The sequence below is a fragment of the Prionailurus viverrinus genome, chromosome F2, assembly GCF_022837055.1.
Source record: "Prionailurus viverrinus isolate Anna chromosome F2, UM_Priviv_1.0, whole genome shotgun sequence".
Taxonomy (NCBI): Eukaryota; Metazoa; Chordata; class Mammalia; order Carnivora; family Felidae; genus Prionailurus; species Prionailurus viverrinus.
Window position 1 is genome coordinate 44,687,202 of NC_062578.1, and position 18,789 is coordinate 44,705,990.

The window sequence follows — 18,789 nt, forward strand, 5'->3', positions numbered from 1 at the left end:
TCAGTTTTGGACCCCAGTCTTTGATCTAGGTGATCAGTGGTAAGGGGCAAGGAAGGAGGAGTTAATGGAAAGAGGAAAGTTTGGCCCAGAGACAAGACACAAGAGGACCCTTCAGCTGCTTTGATTATCAGAAGGGCTGGCAAGGAGGGGCGCCTGGGTGGCTCAGTTGGACTTCGGCTTAGGTCATGATCTCGCGGTCTGCGAGTTTGAGCCCCGTGTCAGGCTCTGTGCTGACAGCTCAGGGCCTGGAGCCTGCTTCAGATTCTGTGTCTCCCTCTCTCTCTGCCCCTCCCCCGCTTGTGCGCGCGCGCGCGCGCTCTCTCTCTCTCTCTCTCTCTCTCTCTGTCAAAAATAAACATTAAAAAAAAATTAAAAGAAGGGCTGGCAAGGAGAAGACTCCAGAAAGCAGAACTAAGATGAGAGTCTTGAATTTACAGGGAGGCTAGTTTCAACCCCACTATAAGGAAACACTTTCTAATAATTAGAGCACTCCAAATAATTAGGGGGATCCAAAACAGGACTGAGCTGTCTTGGGAGACAGAGAGCACTGGGAAGCCTTCCCACAAAGCAGAATAACCTGTCTGCGAGGATGTTATGGAGCAAATTCAGATCCGGGTGGAGGTGAGCAGGGTATGATACCGGCTACGTGTGTCCTTTTAACTGAAGATTGCTTGGCTGTCTTGTTTACTCCGAGAGAAACTTTATTTATGCTTTTGTGGGGGTCGAATCACCCGAGCAGAGAAAACCCAAGCTCACCTGCGATAATGGCGCTGGTCGTGAAGAAAACATGGTTAATGGGCACCACCATCGCTGTGTTGTAGAGCTTCGTGGCATGATTCAGGAACCTAGAGCAGAAGGCACTTACTGAAGCTCTGGCTTTAAGAGACGTTCAGCAACAAGTTAACAGTAACCTCAAGAAACGCATGTCCTTAAGCTACAACTACAAAGGGAAAGGAAGTGCAGTAAAAGGGCATTTCCAATCAGCAGTCATAGCTTATATGCATCTGATGTATGAGATCAGATGTCAGGTTTTATGGTCTGTTTAAACCAACAACAGTAACAATGAAAAGCAATTAATCATATTCTGAGGCCACAGAAGTTTGAGTTGGAAGTGAGTCAAGCTGCTGGACCAGTATCACACTGGAGCTGATTCATTAGGATAGACCCTAGAATCTGTTAAATATCATATCTGGGGAATAGTGTAGCTATCCATTGACATGCCACATGCCAAGAAGGAAGATGGAGAAGTAAAGGAATGTTTAATGTTTCAAAAACAATGCTCCGTGCTCCAGCTGCACAGCACATGTGGGGAGCTCAGTTTCGCACTCTGGCCACCAGCGCGACTCAGGTTCCCACAGTGAAGCCGTGCTGCCCTGTCATTGACGTCAACTGAGCAATTTTAAAAAGCACTGACGTTTAGGTCCTGTCTTAGCACAATTAAAAAGAAATGCTTTGTGGGTAGATCCCAGGTGTGCCTGAGCACACGTGTGTGTACATGCATGCATGTATATGTGTGTGTGTATATGTACCTATCTATGAACAAACAAGACCACTCCTCAGGCGGTTTTGATGGGTGGCCAGTTCTACAGTTCTAGTGCATTCACGGGGCACCAGTGTGGAAGAGGCAGGGACTGGGACAAGGGTGGTGGGAATGCAGGGTGCCTTGGGTTGGACCTCCCTCTTAAATTCATAAAGCTGAGTTTAAAGATAATGATGCTAATCACCAAATTCCAAAAAGATGTTACAGCCGTGCTGATGAATTTTGAAGAAGAAAGGGAGATGAAACAAAGTGGCAAGGCTCAAGCATTAGAAACACACTCATTCTCATAAGGAAATGACAAATGAAACAGTGACAAAACACTGGGTTTTTCCAGTCACTCTCCACCTTCCCTGCAACAGGCCCATGTCCGACCCAGAACTATTAGGCTTTGCTGCTGGCATCTATGGAGGGAACTCTTCCCTAAACTCTTCCCGAGTTTAGGCCCTGATTTCCCAGCTGGCTCCGGGATGGAGCTTTTGCACAGCATTTTGGGATAAACAGAAAACTTCCTGGCTGGCTAAAGACAGCCTCGCAGGCAAAGGCATAATCATGATGTGAAACGGAGGGGAAGTGACTGGAGCAGAAGGAGGTGGCGGAGGGTGGGGGGGAGAGAAGAACAGAAATTTAAAATGTTCCATGTCACCACTCTTAGGCCCCAAGAGAAACATAAAACAATCATTCCGCGATCCCATGGGTACAAAGAAAATCCTGGCCAAGGATGCAAAGTTCTGGGGAAAGGATTTCCCTCCCGGCCAAACGTCTGGTTTTGTCCATCCCTGGGCAATTAATGAGCATGAGCTAAGAATGAAGGTGAAGGGTTCATGCATTTCCTATATTTAGAATGAAATCCTGGATGTGGACCTTCCCCTTTGATTTATTGCTAATGACAACCTGCGTACGATGGATATTAATTACAAGCAGAAGAGCATCAGGAAAGTATCAAAGTGCACTTAGCTAGATTGCGGCCATACTTTAGAACTCACAAGACATGAAGGCAAAGCTTAGCAAAAACTTATTATTGGACGCGAAGGAGAAAGCAAGGCGTGCTGGCTGAGGACAAGCTGAAGGCCCTTCACCCTCAGAAATCAGTTACACCTCATTTTAATTATCCACGGACGCCAATAAAGATTAATGCTCAGAGAAGCACGGGAATGTTGAAAGATTAGTGAATAGGTAGAAGCTAACTTACTTGACTTGGAAAACACAAGACGCTATCATGATGATAAACATGATATAGAAGATGGGATAAGTTAGTTGCATTTTATCCGTCACAGAAAAAGTGATCATGCCTGAGACTGCTTTTACTGAAATGACAGTCAACGAGGCTGAAAAAGAAAACAGGAGACACAAATAAAATACATTTTTGAGACGGAATTACCAACCAATACCTGAAGCTTACACAGTAGAGTGGTCAATACTCCAGTCATGCTTTCAGGACGCAGGCTTGTGAGAGGTGGGGGTAGGACGTGGCTTCGGACAAGGGGTGGCCCGGCCGCTCAAGCCGTGCGGCACTTTGAATTTGCCTAAATCAGCTAAAGATCTGCTACGCGACTGGGTGCTTTTTATCTTGGGAGCAAGATGCTTATTTTCCAGCCCTCACTGCTGAAAGGATGTCGCAGAGGTTATAATTACTAGGAGATGGGAGAGGAGAAAACAAGGAAGGTGGGGGAGAGAAGCAAAGTCAGACAGTCCATGTGACATGAGTGGGAAAATAACTATTAAACGATCCTGAAAAATCGAAAGCCAAATAGATGAGAAAATCCGGAGAGTGGAAAGCGACTCCCTCTGTGAGTTTACTAAGAATTGTACTGAGTCTATGTCTGAGCCTTTTTGTTCATAAATGTCTAGAAGTCTCATGAAAAAGTATTTGTTTTGAAGACAGTAATAGGAAGCAGGACCAGAGCTGAGCATCCATCTCTCAGTCAACCATAAATCTAAGGGTTACATAAGCACTTTCTATTTATACTCTTATGTTAAAGAGGAACCTGGCCTTAGGCAAACCAATTTTTCATAGGTTCCCAACAGCAATGAAGAAGTGACTTGATAAGGTTATAATATGAAAGCAATGAGGCATTTTCTAGAAACACCATGTCTCTGTAGGAAGAAAATAGCGTTTTCTTTTGGTTTTAGGTTGCTTAAATTTAATGTCGCATCTAATTCCGTAACTAAGCTGAAACCTACAGAAAGTGAAAAAAATCATTTTTTACGTGAAATCAAATAACTCTAAGTCAAAGGCAATGCGAACAAGAAACATTTTCTTTGTGCTGTTGGTCTACCTGGTCATGATATATCTGAGCTTTATCCCTTTTAGCTTTTGAAAAGGCATTATATAGAGAGAATGTTTAAAATAGCAGCTGATGAGGGGCGCCTGGGTGGCGCAGTCGGTTAAGCGTCCGACTTCAGCCAGGTCACGATCTCGCAGTCCGGGAGTTCGAGCCACGCGTCAGGCTCTGGGCTGATGGCTCAGAGCCTGGAGCCTGTTTCCGATTCTGTGTCTCCCTCTCTCTCTGCCCCTCCCCCGTTCATGCTCTGTCTCTCTCTGTCCCCAAAATAAATAAAAACGTTGAAAAAAAAATTTAAAATAGCAGCTGATGGCCAACCAGGGAAAGCCTCCCATAACCTCCTTTTCCAAAAACTGAAAATATACTTCAACTTGAAGAGTACCAGGGCACACTTCCAAATCAGGCATTTTCCTTTCCACTAAAAATCGTAACAGAGAACAGGTGACAAATTCTAAAAACAAACCCCCAATCTGAACAAAGAGGCCCTTACAACTGGGTCCCTCTTCATCTTTAAATAGCTTTTGACCTGATCATCTTACATGTTTTCTACAGATTATGACAATAGTCCTATCTCAGCTAATCTAGGAATTTTATCTGCAGTGATGTGCGCCACTTGATGGTTTAAGTTTGTAAGGGTAGCTCTTGAGGGACCTTGATTTCCTCTTCAAAATTTTGCTTGAAATTAGACTACAATGTGGTTATGGCCTTGTGGTCTGAACAGCCAGGTTTCCCAAAGGGATCATTAATGGGGAAGGAGTTGAACACACTATTCCATTAGCCTCAGAACCTCAGGATTGCAAAGGCCCTTCAAGGTCATCTAATGCAACTACCATCTGATGTTAAATTGTACTTGACCGCAAAACAAAAACAAAACTAGACTTTTTATTAAATAGCTAAACCAACTATTGGTTTGCTAATATAGTTAATCACTGTATTTCCAAAGCATGTACAATCACCAACCAATTAATCACTCTTTATTGTAACTCTGCAAGTTATTTCTAGGCTGGTGACAAGTACTTCTGTTTTATTTTTGGGTGGGAATGTGGTTGGTGAGGACAGGTGAAAATACAAAATTTAATATGCTATCATTCTAATGTATACATAAAAAATATAAAGTGCTTATATATTTTCTCTTTTTATATACAGAAAAAAAAAAAGCTAGGAAAAAATGCCAGAAGAAACAACGTCAAGATCCTATTGGTAGTTATCTCTAGGCACTGGGATTATGAAGAGCCTTTAAACTCATTTTTTAAAACTATAAAAGTTTATATGTTCCTTTAAGAAAATTTGGAAAAATGCAGAAAAGCCTGGAAAGAAAAATGAAAATCACCTGTAATCTCAACACTCATCCCCAAGTCATTTTTAACATTTGGGAATATTTCTTTGTAGCTATTTTCCTGTCTCTGGATATGAATACATTATAACATATGTATATACATATGTTATATATATATAACAAATAGTATATACTATTTAGGAACCTAGTTTCAACTGCCATCAAGTATTTTCTATGCCATTAAATATTCTTCTGAGCATGATTTTCATCAGCTGTGAAGTATGCTTTTGCATGAATTATACTTCATCTTGGTAATTCCCTATTTTTTGCATATTTAGGTTATTTAGGTACATCCTTTTTTTTTTTCTGGAATTAAAAATGAGGTTGTGATAAATATCCCTGAACATATATCTTTGCAAAGCACTCTGCCAATTGCCCTAGGAAAATGAGCTATGGGGCGGGGGAGCGGGGTGGGGGTGGGGCTCTGGTGACAGATGCTGTTCTTCTGAAATATACTGGCAAGCTGCCTTCTACAAACTATCAGTCACATTCCCATAGTACTGTGAGGCAGTGTTCATTTACATGGATTTTTACCTTTTTCTTGATGGCCCTCTCTGTTTTTCTTATTTCTCAACAATAGACATGTATTACTTTCGTCATCACAGTGGTACTGCTTTTGCCTGACATAGCTGACCTGTGTTTGAAATCTGGCCTTCTCGGTTTCCTCCGACTTCATCAACTGTTCCTTCCAGAGACTTTCCCAAATTGCTACCAATGTCTCCTTATTAGAGCCACAAATATATCACTTATTGATTTGGCTTCCATAATCTGAGTATGCTAAGCATAGAGAAGGACTTCCTAGCTTTCTCAGCTTCCTGATCAGTTGAAAGCATCTTTTTAAAAAATTTTTATTTATTTATTTTGAGAGAGAGAGCAAGAGAGAGGGAGAGACAGAGACTCTCAAGTAGGTTCGGTACCATCAGTGTGGAACCTGATGCGGGTCACGAACCCACAAACCGTGAGACCATGACCTGAGCTGAAACCAAGAGTCAGACGCTTAACCAACTGAGCCACCCAGGCGCCCCTAGTTGGAAGTATTCGGTTGGGAGTCTTAAGACTTAAGAAAGACTGCAGCCACAGGCCTGGGGAGCCCCTCACCAGAAGCCAGTTTCCTTTCTTCCTGGTTGCCCTCACTTTCTATTTTCTTTTTAGTTCATTTTTTTAATCTATCACATAAACAATATTAACAATAAAGTAAAAACAAATCCACCTGCATACTACTGTTACCTCTCACTCATCTCCAGCGTCTGCTTCATGTGCCCTTTTAATCACAACGAAGGTAGGTACCATGTTGTGTGCTACATTTTCCATTTAATTTGACACTATAACTATTTTTCAAAGCTGCTACATGGTTTCCATAATCATTTTTTCTTGTAGAAGTCATTAGTGATCATTGTAAAATGCCTAACCAGCACAGGTAAGTATAAAGGGAAAAGTGGGCAATCTTTTTCTCATTTCTTAGTATGATGACAGCACTTGTGCTATTTCTCCAGCATGTAGGCTTCAGCTTTTGGTTTAAGAGATATATATTTTTCCAATTTCACAGAAACAGAGACTAGAATGGTGGTTGTCAGGGGCAGGGAGTAGGGGGAAGGGAGTGATGTAGGTCAAAGGGTCTAAATGTTTAGTTTAAGAAGAGTAAATTCTGAGGATCTAAGACACAGCATGGTGACTACAGTTAATAATGCGGTATTGTATACTTCAGAGTTGCTGAGAGATCTTAAGCATTCTCATTACACACACACACACACACACACGCACACACACGCACACACACACACACACACACACAGTTCACTATGTTAACTATAGGGGGTGATAAATGCGGTCATTATCATGAGCTCAGTAATCATTCTGTGATGTATATGCGCATCAAATTACCACGTGGTGTACTTAAATACATACACTCTATGTGTCAATAATTTCCCAATAAAGTGAAAATTATTAAAAAGAGAAATATGTTTTTAACACAGATATCTTTCCATTCTGATTACATTTCAAATTCTTTATTAGGAACGGATATTAAATTTTAACATGTCTTTTCAGCATCTGGATATTTACATGATATTTCCCTTTTTGAGCCATTAACATGATGAACTATATCAATGGATTTCTTTTTTTTTTTAAATGTGTATTTATTTTTGAGACAGAGAGAGACAGAGCATGAACAGGGGAGGGTCAGAGAGAGAGGGAGACACAGAATCCAAGGCAGGCTCCAGGCTCTGAGCTGTCAGCACAGAGCCTGATGCGGGGCTTGAACTCACGGATGGTGAGATCATGACCTGAGCTGAAGTCCGACGCTAACCGACTGAGCCACCCAGGCGCCCCATATCAATGGATTTCTTAAAGAACCATGCTTTCATTCCCATAATTAATTTAGTTAATTCAAATGTTTTCTCTGTGCTCACTGTCCTCAGTTCTAGGTAATTATATACAGTGTAACTAGAACAGACATGGCTGTGTCCTCATAGAACTGATTAGGTGGAGAAGATGAGCAATATCAGAATGTAAATATGTAAGTAGGATATGTAAGTAAAACTTGTAAGCGTTACAGAGAAAAAGAACCGGTTTCATTAAGACCACTTGGTCATGAAGTATGTCAGGGTTTTTTTTTCTGGATTCTACTTGCTAATTTTTTGAGACTTTTACATTAATATTGAGTGGGGAAATTAGTACAGGGTATTTTTACTGTGTGCTACTTGGGATCAGTATTGATACTCATTATGTAAACAAAACGGGAAAGCTTTCTTCTTATGTCCTCAAATAGTGTGAACAACAACAACAAAACAGAATCTGTTTCTTAAAGATTTAACCTTCTAGGTTGAAAGTAAAGATGGGGGGTGGGAGGGAGGGGAGGGTGGGTGATGGGTATTGAAGAGGGCATCTTTTGGGATGAGCACTGGGTGTTGTATGGAAACTAATTTGACAATGAATTGCATATAATAAAAAAAAAGAAAGTCAAGTATGTAGGCCTGGTTCTTTTCAGGATGTAGCTTTTTAAACCGTTCTTCCATGTCTTCCATATCTATTTTCCTTTAAAAAATAATCAATTTAATCAAATTTTCATCTTTGTTGTCGCTTTTATTTCTAATTTTGTATATTTGAGATTTTTCCTTTTTTTTTTTGTCTTATGAAGGATATTTTTAATGTCTTTTAAGAATAGATTCTTGGGGCACCTGGGTGGCTCAGTCGGTTAAGCAGCCAACTTCAGCTCAGGTCATGATCTCGTGGTCCGTGAGTTCGAGCCCCGCGTCGGGCTCTGGGCTGATGGCTCAGAGCCTGGAGCCTGCTTCCGATTCTGTGTCTCCCTCTCTCTCTGCCCCTCCCCCATTCATGCTCTGTCTCTCTCTGTCTCAAAAATAAATAAAACGTTAAAAAAATTTTTTTTTTTAAAAAAAGAATAGAGGGGCGCCTGGGTGGCGCAGTCGGTTAAGCATCCGACTTCAGCCAGGTCACGATCTCGCGGTACGTGAGTTCGAGCCCCGCATCAGGCTCTGGGCTGATGGCTCAGAGCCTGGAGCCTGTTTCCGATTCTGTGTCTCCCTCTCTCTCTGCCCCACCCCCGTTCATGCTCTGTCTCTCTCTGTCCCAAAAATAAATAAATGTTAAAAAAAAAATTAAAATTAAAAAAATAAAAATTAAAAAAGAATAGATTCTTGGGTTTATTTATCAATCCATTGTTTTTCTGTGCTCTATTTCATTAATTTTTGCCTTTATTAATCACTCCTTTCTGCTTGCTTCAGCTTTATTTCAGTGTTTTTTTCCCTCCCGTTTTGAGCTGAGTGCTTGACTTACATTTAATGTAATGAATTTCCTTCTGAATACAGCATTAGTCATAAACTACAGGCTTAATATTAAGTGTTTTCATAATAATTTAAAAATATATGCTGCAATGAAAGCTTCGTTTCTCCTTGGGCCCAGCTGCAGTTTAAAAGTAGTGTCAGCATTTCCAGATGTTACAGTTTTACTGGTTTCTGTTATTTTTGTTATTATTTTCTGTTTTTATTTCACTGTGATCTGAGAATGTGGTCCATACTTCAAATTCCTGGAATTTATCAAGGATTTCTTTGTGGGCAATTACACAATTAACTTCTGTAAATGTCACACAGGCACTTGAAGGCAGGTGTATGGTCTGTTTTCAGGATTTAGAGTTCAACGTTAGAGCAACGTTGAGGACTCATTCTTCTGTCCTTATAGATCTTTCTGTCTACCTACCTTCCATGAACTAAGAGAAGTCTTCTACTCCTCTCATATTTCTATTAACATCGTTTTCAAAAGAGCTGCTGCCTGAATCTCCTGAGGGCCCCTGGCCTTGGTGTCTCCCCCTCCCAACCCTCAATTCTGCCACGATGAGCAGCTAAATACTAATATGGGGCCTCCAGGAGCCTACGCTTCTGCCTGGATTTTAACTTAGATAGTAATAGTATGCTCTTTTGCTTTCTTTTCCTTTCAGTCTGAGTTAACTTGTTTTAGATGACATTTATGTATGAAGTCAGAGTATTTCACAACCAGCAAGGGCCGGTTAGAAAGGTCACCATTTCTACAACTCTTGTGGAGCTAAACCAGAGAACTGTGGATGAATCCAATTTCAGAATCTTTTTTCAAAATCAATCTGGGAATTTTTCTGAAGCCCAATATGGGAATCTTTCTTTATTATTAGGTGAATTTACCCTATTTACATTTATGATCATAACTGCTATGTATGATCTTAATTCTGTTATCTTATTTTCCTATTTAAAATGTCCTTTATTTTCAATATTTTCCTATATAATGTGCATTTTATCTCTTAGTTGTTTGCTTTTGTTCTCCCTATCTGGCAATTTGGAAAGAAGCAAATTTTCATCATCCGTTCTTTTCATCAACAGCATACCTGACTGTGGTATAAATTCATTTCTACAAGTAATCATCACAGGTACAAATCTTCCAATTCAAAGGAGAGAACTAGTTTGTGAAATGAAGATGGACAAATGAAACTCAGCCCCTCCTTAGCATGAAGGTTGCTGCCTGTCCCAGTGGTATAGGTATAATCTACAGAATCATAGCAAACAACACACGACGTATGGTTCATTTTATTGGCAAGGAAGAGGAAAAAAAATTATAAATAACTTTTTAAAAGGCAATTTTCCAAGTGATTAGTGAGAGCTCCTAGTGTTGATTTATATGAAGATGTGTGTGTGTGTGTGTATGTGTGCGTGTGTGTGTGTGTGTGTGTGTGTGTGTGTGTGTGTGTAAGAGGAGGGGAAAGGGCAGATTTAAAAATACACAGTGGGCTTACAGAACCATCAGTTTTCAAATCCTGGGGAAAAAAAGGAAATGGGTAGATAAACAATGAATGAAAGAAATGTTGTATTTAAGAAAACCATACTGCTTACATTTACATTTCATATTAGCCATATTTTGGTAAGTAATTCCTGATAAAAAAGTTTCAATTGGGATCATTCTTTTGTTCCTCTTTTAATATTTTTCAATTACATCCTAAGAAACAAAATCCTCCAACTTTCAGAGAGCAAATAAAATTACTCAGAAGTAAAAACGCTGACATGTTTTTAAAGGAACTAAACAGACACCACTTGTAGATATGGATGTGCAAAATACAGTTTGCGTGATTGAGCCTGGGTTTCTTTCTGCAGATCAGAGTTGAAAAGTAGAAACAATGAGAAAGGAACAGAATGCTTAAGTGTTCTCCTTCAAACCTCTTTTTTCACTTAGCATGGTTAGATTGGAGAATGAGAGAACAGTATGTTCTTACCTAGAAGTGCCACCAGGCTTAGCAGGATCACCATGTGCTTCATTGCTTTCCTTTTATGGAAATAGAGGAGGGTGCAGAAAATTAATATTTCGAAAATCTAGAAGTGAAAAAGATGCAAAAGAGTAGAGTATCAATTATTTTACACACAGTCTTCTGAATGCCACACTTCTCTTTCTGGTTTTGCAACAGTTCGTTCCCCTGTGAGAATTGAGGGTGCCTGGCGTTCCTGAGGACAATTACAAACATATGAGGACAATATATGGAACCTCAGCCATCCAGACCCAGAGCTCTAACCTCACCTATATGCCAACGATGCCGAGATCGGCAACCCTGATCTCATTTACCCAACTATCTTCTAGACATCTCCACGCGTACATTTAATAGCATAGCACACAAATGCAGGCAGTAAATTCCTGAAGGCCTTCCTTCCCCACCTATCCCTCGTGGGGCCTTCATCCCTGCAACGAATGGCCTCACCACACACCTTTTGCACCAGCCAGCAACTCCTTCCTTTCCATCACTCCCTGCCGCCCTCTCTGACCACTGCAACAGCTTCCAATTCGTCTCGGATTCTACTCTTGCCTCTACAACCCAGCCATTCAGCGGCCAGAGGAATCATTTAAAAGCACAATTTGAATAATGAACTAGGTCATTCAAAGAGAGTGTATATGATACACATATAAGGTATTTACATAATATGACAAGTAGTCATGTGCCCTGCACCTAGCCAGAGAAAGAGAACCTACCCATACTTTGAGGTCTCCTGTGCACCCCACCCCAATTGCACCCCCCTCCTCCTCGGCTTTCCCCAGCAACCACTACACCGAGTTCTGTGTTTACTCTTCATTTTCTTTATGGTTTACCACCTTTCATGTGTCTCCCAACAGCGCCTTGTTTATTTTTGCACATGTCTGGACTTTATACGTGCAGAATCATACTTGGTTTTGATTACTTGCTTTTTTCCCCCACTGTGCATTGTTTATGAGATTTATCCAGGATGATATATGTAATAGAATTATATATTATATCCAGTCATTCCTTTGCTTAAATCTCCTATGGTTTCCTATCACATTAAGAATAAAATCCTGGATGGCCCACCTCTGCCAGGCACAGATCCCCCACCCCCTGCCAGTTCTCTGCAATGCTCAGATTGCTCTGGCCTTTGCACTAACTGCACTAACTGTTGGAGTTGCCCGGAATACTCCTTCCCTGATCTCCCTACAATGGCTCCTTCTAGTCACTCTAGTCACTCAAAGGAGTCACTCAGCTTACACATCACTTCCTCCAAGATGTCTTCTCTGACTGCGCTAACAGAGCCACCCCTCATTTACTGTGGAGTGTAGAATATTTCCTGTTCATGCATTTGTATGTTTGTTGTCTGTCTCCCCAACTAGCACATCAGTTCTATGAGAACAGGGACTTTATCTGTCCTGTTTGCTACTGTCTTTCGTGCCTGGGCACAGTCGGTTACTCAATGAGTATTTATGGAATTAATGAATAAATTACACCTCAAATTTATTATGAACACCTTGCCAAAAACCAAGACTTAATGTCTAATAAACTGAGTGTTCAATAAATATTAATTGACTGAATGTCTAAAATTTTCCTGCCCATAAGAAAACTCTAATGTAACTTTGAGTTCTCAGTTTTATTTTTGTTTTCACTTTTTTCTTTTTTGAAGTCCTTAAGATAGCCTGATGCAAGTTATTTTTTTTTCAAAGAGGTAGTATCCCTGGCCTGAAATCGTAAATATGAATGTTTACTTTTCTGACATAAAAACACCACCACTAATTTTTTCCTTAAAAATTACTAGAGTTACGGACTTCAGTACATTCAGGACTATATTTTACTTATGGAGCCATCTCTAAATCAACATGAATCTCTACTGTTTCAGTTCAAGGTTTGCTTTTTTCTTTTTTTAATCCTCTGTGGGCATGGAAAGCAGCAAGACCATATCTTCCTCATTTAAAAACCTTTCATCTCATGTGGAAGATTAAGTCATCCCTCAGCTTTTTCCTGGTAAATTAAACCAATTACTTTAACTTTTTCTTAAGGGACTTTTTGCCAGGTCTTTAATTGAATCAAGCCATGCTACAAAGGCTATTAAACTCCTGTCACTTTGTCTTCCCCCAAACTGCCATCACAACATGGGTTGGGTGTCCCCACCTCTGTGCAGCTCATCAATCGTTAGCAGAAATACCCCTGTCGGCTTCACTCCCCTCTCAACCACAGGCTTCCATTTCTCACACTGACATAAACAACTCACGGCAGCATTTGGGACCACTGGAGAAGTCGGGAAAACAACTGTATTTGTTGCTGGAAAGAAGGTGGCTCAGCCTGCATTAATGCACAGAGTGTCTTAGCTAAATCTGTTAGTGGGAGGATTATTAATTGGGGGGAAGGGAGAAATGAGGGTAGTTATCAGTTCTAAATATCAAATATGACTTTCTTTCTTTCTTTCTTTCTTTCTTTCTTTCTTTCTTTCTTTCTTTCTTTCTCTTCCAAATTCCATCTCTGTGGTTAACACGAGCTCCTATGACTCACAGAATGGCTGTCATTGCCCTGCATTCTGCCTTGTGGCAAGAGGTCACGGAGCTCCCAGGAATAAAATATTCAAGCAGCATGAATTAATGTTAATTTTTTTTCCTAGCAACACTTCTCCCCCTCTCTGAAAATATCATTGCTAAAGCGGCTGTGATTTCTACAGGTTGCTGAGACCCAGGGAGAGGCTGCTTTGCTGATTCTGTCTCAGAGGTCAGAAATAATAACGGCACTTAACTGCAGGCTCACCACCCGCTCTACTTGTGCCAATTCACTCAATCCTCACAACCTGAGGAAGCAGGCACTATTTTACAGATGAAGAAACCAAGGCTCAGAGGGGTTAAATGACGTAGGTCTGGTAGGCAGAATAATGGCCTCCCTAAGATGCCCATGTCCTAATCTCTGTAACTTGTGTGTATGTTACTTTACATGGCAGAGGGGCTTTGGAGATGCAATTAAGGCTATGGACCTTGAGATGGGGAGATTATCCTGGATTATCCAAGAGGGCTCAAAGTAATCATACGAGTCCTAACAAGCAGAGAACCATCCCAGGCATGGTCAGAGAGAGATGGAACATGAGAAAGAACAGCATCAAGGAAGGCTGGCGGCCTCTAGAAGGTGGAAAAGGCAAGGAAATGGATTCTCCTCCAGAGGCACAGGCAAGGAATATAACCCTGCCAATACCTTGATTTTAGCCCAGTGAGACCCGTGTTGGACTTCTGACCTTTAAAACTGTAAGATAATAAATCTGTATTGCTTTAAGCCACTAAGTCTGTGGCAATTCGTTATGGAAGTAATTGGAAGCTAACTTAGGTTCTGGTATCTGAAGTCCTTCCAGAAGAACAGAATCTTCAGGATGAGTTTTCTGAATTGACTCTGGGTTTTTCTGGATTGGTTCTCTCATCTAATTAGATTTAAAGGCACTCATCACCCTGTTTTTGGTGGTGAGGAGTACTGGCGGGCCATGGATGATGTGACAAAAGAGATACAGGCTCCTGGGCCTTGTTTCTGAGGCTTCTACTTCACGCAAGCCTTAAACGTAACACGAACATGGACATTCGATGGACATCCATCTGGTGCCGGTAAACACCCGAGACAGGGAGATGCTGTTAGCCAGCCTGGGATACAATTTTACAATCCTCTTTTGAGAAATGTACAGCTTAGGGGCGCCTGGGTGGCGCAGTCGGTTAAGCGTCCGACTTCAGCCAGGTCACGATCTTGCGGTCCGTGAGTTTGAGCCCCGCGTCGGGCTCTGGGCTGATGGCTCAGAGCCTGGAGCCTGTTTCCGATTCTGTGTCTCCCTCTCTCTCTGCCCCTCCCCCATTCATGCTCTGTCTCTCTCTGTCCCAAAAATAAATAAACGTTGAAAAAAAAAATTAAAAAAAAAAAGACATGTACAGCTTATTCAGACTCTAAAATGCTTTCTTATTCATTTTAGTAGTTATTTGATCAGTCCTAAAAAGCAATTCAGGTACTGCATTTCTATTCAGTGTAATACAAGAGTAGCTAGATGAATGATCCTTCAAAGAATAGCCTTAATTGCTGTAATTATGATCTCTGCAGTCATGGTTTGCAGAAAAAGCATGGAAACCTCCATCTCTAAGGATTAAATATTAATTACCTCGATGTTTAAGCCAAACTTAAACATCGATGTCAGATTTAAGCCAAACTTCAGCTCAAGAGCTTAGCATGTAATTGGTAACATCTAGAGTCTTTAGAGAGGTAACATAAAATGGATTAAATTCCAAACTAAGATAATGTAGATATATTCCCTTTAGAGTCTAAAGCCAATAGTGTTATTAAAAAAATTGTTTTTTTAAGGTTTATTCAGTTTTCAGAGACAGAGACAGAGCGTGAGAGGGGGAGGGGCAGAGAGAGAGAGAGAGAGAGAGAGAGAGAGAGAGAGACACAGAATCTGAAGCAGCCTCCAGGCTCTGGGCTGTCAGCACAGAGCCTGACACGAGTTTCGAACTCACAGACCGTGAGAGGCGCTCCCCCATAGTGTTATTCAAATGTGACTTTATTAAAGATTTATTTTATGCTATCTTATATATCTGGAATTAGTTACATTTTTGGATGACATTTACTTTCAAATATACTTTCATTATTTTATGGGAATATGGGTCTCTCCCAGGGCTGTAAAATTCCTGTTACAGGACTTCTTCTCTATACCCTGGATGTCCAGTCTGTTGAATGAACTAGTGAATAAATGAATGAATGAATTTAAGAGTTGACTTTGGAAAACGGCAAAATACAAGTAATGTCAGAGTTTCTTTTGTGGAAATAGAAGGTTTAAGAAAGAGTAGTTTCGTTCTTTTAAATGTTTTCTCTGGTGTTAAAATAATATAAGACACGTCATCATCAAACACTGCTGCTTATTCCAGGAAATCAAATCTTGCTGCATATTTAATCTCCCAAGGATTCAACTCGGGCTATTCATTTTCTGGTCACCGATTGGGTGACCCTTTTCTTACTGGATGAAGAATCTGTTTTGCTTGTAGGCAAATAATAATAATACGTTGGTAGGACTTCAAGCCTCAGCTATCATGAAAATGGATTTGATTGATAAAATCTGCGATTGTTAACGGGCTGGGTCTGCTGGACAAGCAGGAAGTTACAATGGGGCAGAGGAGAGACACAAAGAATGACAGACCTGAAGAAGGCTAATCTGAATTAGGCAGTCCAATCCTAAAGTCTGATGTACAGGGGAAGGGGAGCCTTCCAATATAAAGAGGAGAGTTCAGGAGAGAAGACACTGAGTTCAGTTTTTGAGACGTTACATTCGAGGAACCCATGACACGTCCAAGACAGGGATGAGCAATCAGTGGACAGATGAGAACACAGAACTGCAGCTCAGAAGATGCCTGGGAGAGAGATGTAGACTGGATTTAGAAGTCTTTCTAAAGAATGATGGGGGTTGTCAATGAGATCACACTAGAAAACCTTGGAAGAATATGTAGCATGAAGAGATCAAGAGTGGTTGGCATGAGAGAAGGATGTGCCCACAAAGAGTATTGGATGGCCTAGTCAGAGAGGAAGAGGAGAAGTCGGGAAAATAAATTGAGGAAGCCACGGAAGAGAGGGGTTCAAGGAGAAGATGGTGGGTTATGAGTAAATGCTGCACAAGGTTCAAAAAACAGCAGGACCAAAAAAGCAATTCCATTTGGCAATTTGTTGCGGGGGGAGGGGCACGGATCTATCAGATGATAAAGAGTGAGGAGTGAATAGGAGTTGGGAAAGTAGAGGGGAGAGTAGAGTGGAAGGGAAATAGGACAGTTAGTTGAAGAGTGTGTATGGATGAGGATTTAAAAACAAAAACAAAAACAAAAACAGAGAAACCTAATTTGTTTAAGTAAAAGAAAGCAGTATAGAGGGAGACTAGAAAGAGAAAACACCTGTAAGCGTTTGTGTTCTGGTGGTCGGAATTCTATATCAGAGATGGCGAGATATATAGAATTCCTGTCACAAAGATTAAGGACTGCCAGATAATAATGTAATATCATATAGTTCCCACTGTAGTATCCTGGGTTACACTTAAAGCAAAGTTCACCAGTAAACATGTCCCTGCAAATGCCAATGGCACAGTTTTGAATAACAGGTATATGAAGTAGGGTCATACTATTTTACCTATTTCAATGGCAGAGGACTAGATCAGATAGCTTTTCAAAATCATTTCTGATGCTAAATATGTATGATTCTCTGTGCTTTGATTCTTCCTGTTGAATTCACAATTATTTTACTAATATAGTTCTTGGTTAAAGGTCACGTGGTCTATCCCAGTTTTCTTCTTACCACCTGCCCCTCCTGGAATACGCTTTTTCTTCAATATAAACTGACTTCTGAAACAAGTTACACATCAACCACCACAAGCACGTTCTCTCTATACTCACGGGGTACAGCCACTACATCAAATAAAGTATCCCAGTTAGTGGCTTCAAATTTCTATATCAGCTCATTCCATTCTTTCTTTTACACATCTCTCAGCATTATCCTTCTGCTGTCTACTTCTCCCCAGACAATCTGGTACATGTTCTCAATGAACACGTTTTTGAAGAAAATATCTATCTTGAATTAAAGCCAATGAATTAAAATGTGTCTTCAGGTATTTCCCTTTGACCTGGGAAGAGAGGTTTTTGGGGTTTGTGTTTTTACTTTGAGTTGTCCTAAAACACATTGCTTTGGAATTTGTTGGATTAAATATTGTGGAAATTGTTCCAGTGACAGGTCAAGAATAGGATACTTGGGAAACTGGGGGTGCTCTATTGCTGATTTAGTGTTTCAAATACTTTGGTATTAGTCAAATCTATTTATGGTTTAATGAGATATTAATGTTGAGAGGCAAAGATTATATTCATTCTCTAACATCTGTAGGTACAAGTGGTCTAGATAATATAGTTTATGGGATAGTAAAAAAAATTTTTTTAATTCTTACCACATAGATCAGGAACTGCCAGCCAACAAAGTAATACTGTACTGTTCTTGCAGAGATAGACTGAGTTCTATTTGGAGCAAAGTTCACCAATAAATAGGTTCCTGCAAATCCCAGTGTCATACCTTTAAATAAAATTGAAAAGACAAACCAAGTTGAAAAGGGATATTTAAGCCTTTTTGTCAATGCAAACATTACCTATAGACGGAGTATTGCTTGTAAAAATGCCTACAGCCCCTCCCTGTTAAAATACAATTCATCAAACCATCCCTAGATAGCATCCTGCATCCACATGATAGCATTATCTTTAAAAGGGGGATAAGGGCCAGGGAAAGGATGGGGTAGGACATGACTTCTGATTTTTCTTGTTGTTTCAGATGAATCCTTGCCTCCTCAGAAAACCTTTCCCCAAAGATGGGAAAGATCAGAACACGTGATTTGGAGACATGAAAACACATCCAAGCTGGCTGTTTGTTTCCACATGGACCACTAAGAAAATGATAGATCCATCAGAGCCCAGAGAGTGGGGAAGTTCAACACCTGATGATCTACTCACTCATCTTTGCAGCTTGTACACACACACACACACACACACACACACACACACACACACACGTGATTTTACACTTTGAAACTCTGGTAAAAGAGCACCTTAATCATTGCCATTTATTAGAGACCTTTTAACAGAAATGACAAAGGTGAATGCTGACTTTGCTGTAAGATTTATTTAATCCAATTTAGAATCTAGAATTCTAGGAGTAACTTAGTAAAATATCACATTATAAACCTATGTAAGCCATGTGTTACTGTCATGCCTTTCACATTACTTAAAATAATGGAGGAAACCTCATCAGGGAAATACAAATCAAAACCACACTGAGATACCACCTCATGCCAGTCAGAGTGGCCAAA

General features: G+C 40.5%; 1 protein-coding gene across 1 annotated transcript in view; it reads right to left on the reverse strand.

The window, feature by feature from the left end:
- Nucleotides 1-18,789, reverse strand: part of NIPAL2 (NIPA like domain containing 2) — an 84,754-nt gene that overhangs the window by 9,078 nt on the left and 56,887 nt on the right. Inside the window, exons 5-8 of the mRNA XM_047842476.1 lie at nucleotides 17,881-18,002; nucleotides 10,908-11,004; nucleotides 2,730-2,865; nucleotides 757-845 (exon numbers count right to left, since the gene is read on the reverse strand). Of these exons, the coding sequence (XP_047698432.1) occupies nucleotides 757-845; nucleotides 2,730-2,865; nucleotides 10,908-11,004; nucleotides 17,881-18,002 (444 nt within the window). The remainder of the gene's footprint in view (nucleotides 1-756; nucleotides 846-2,729; nucleotides 2,866-10,907; nucleotides 11,005-17,880; nucleotides 18,003-18,789) is intronic.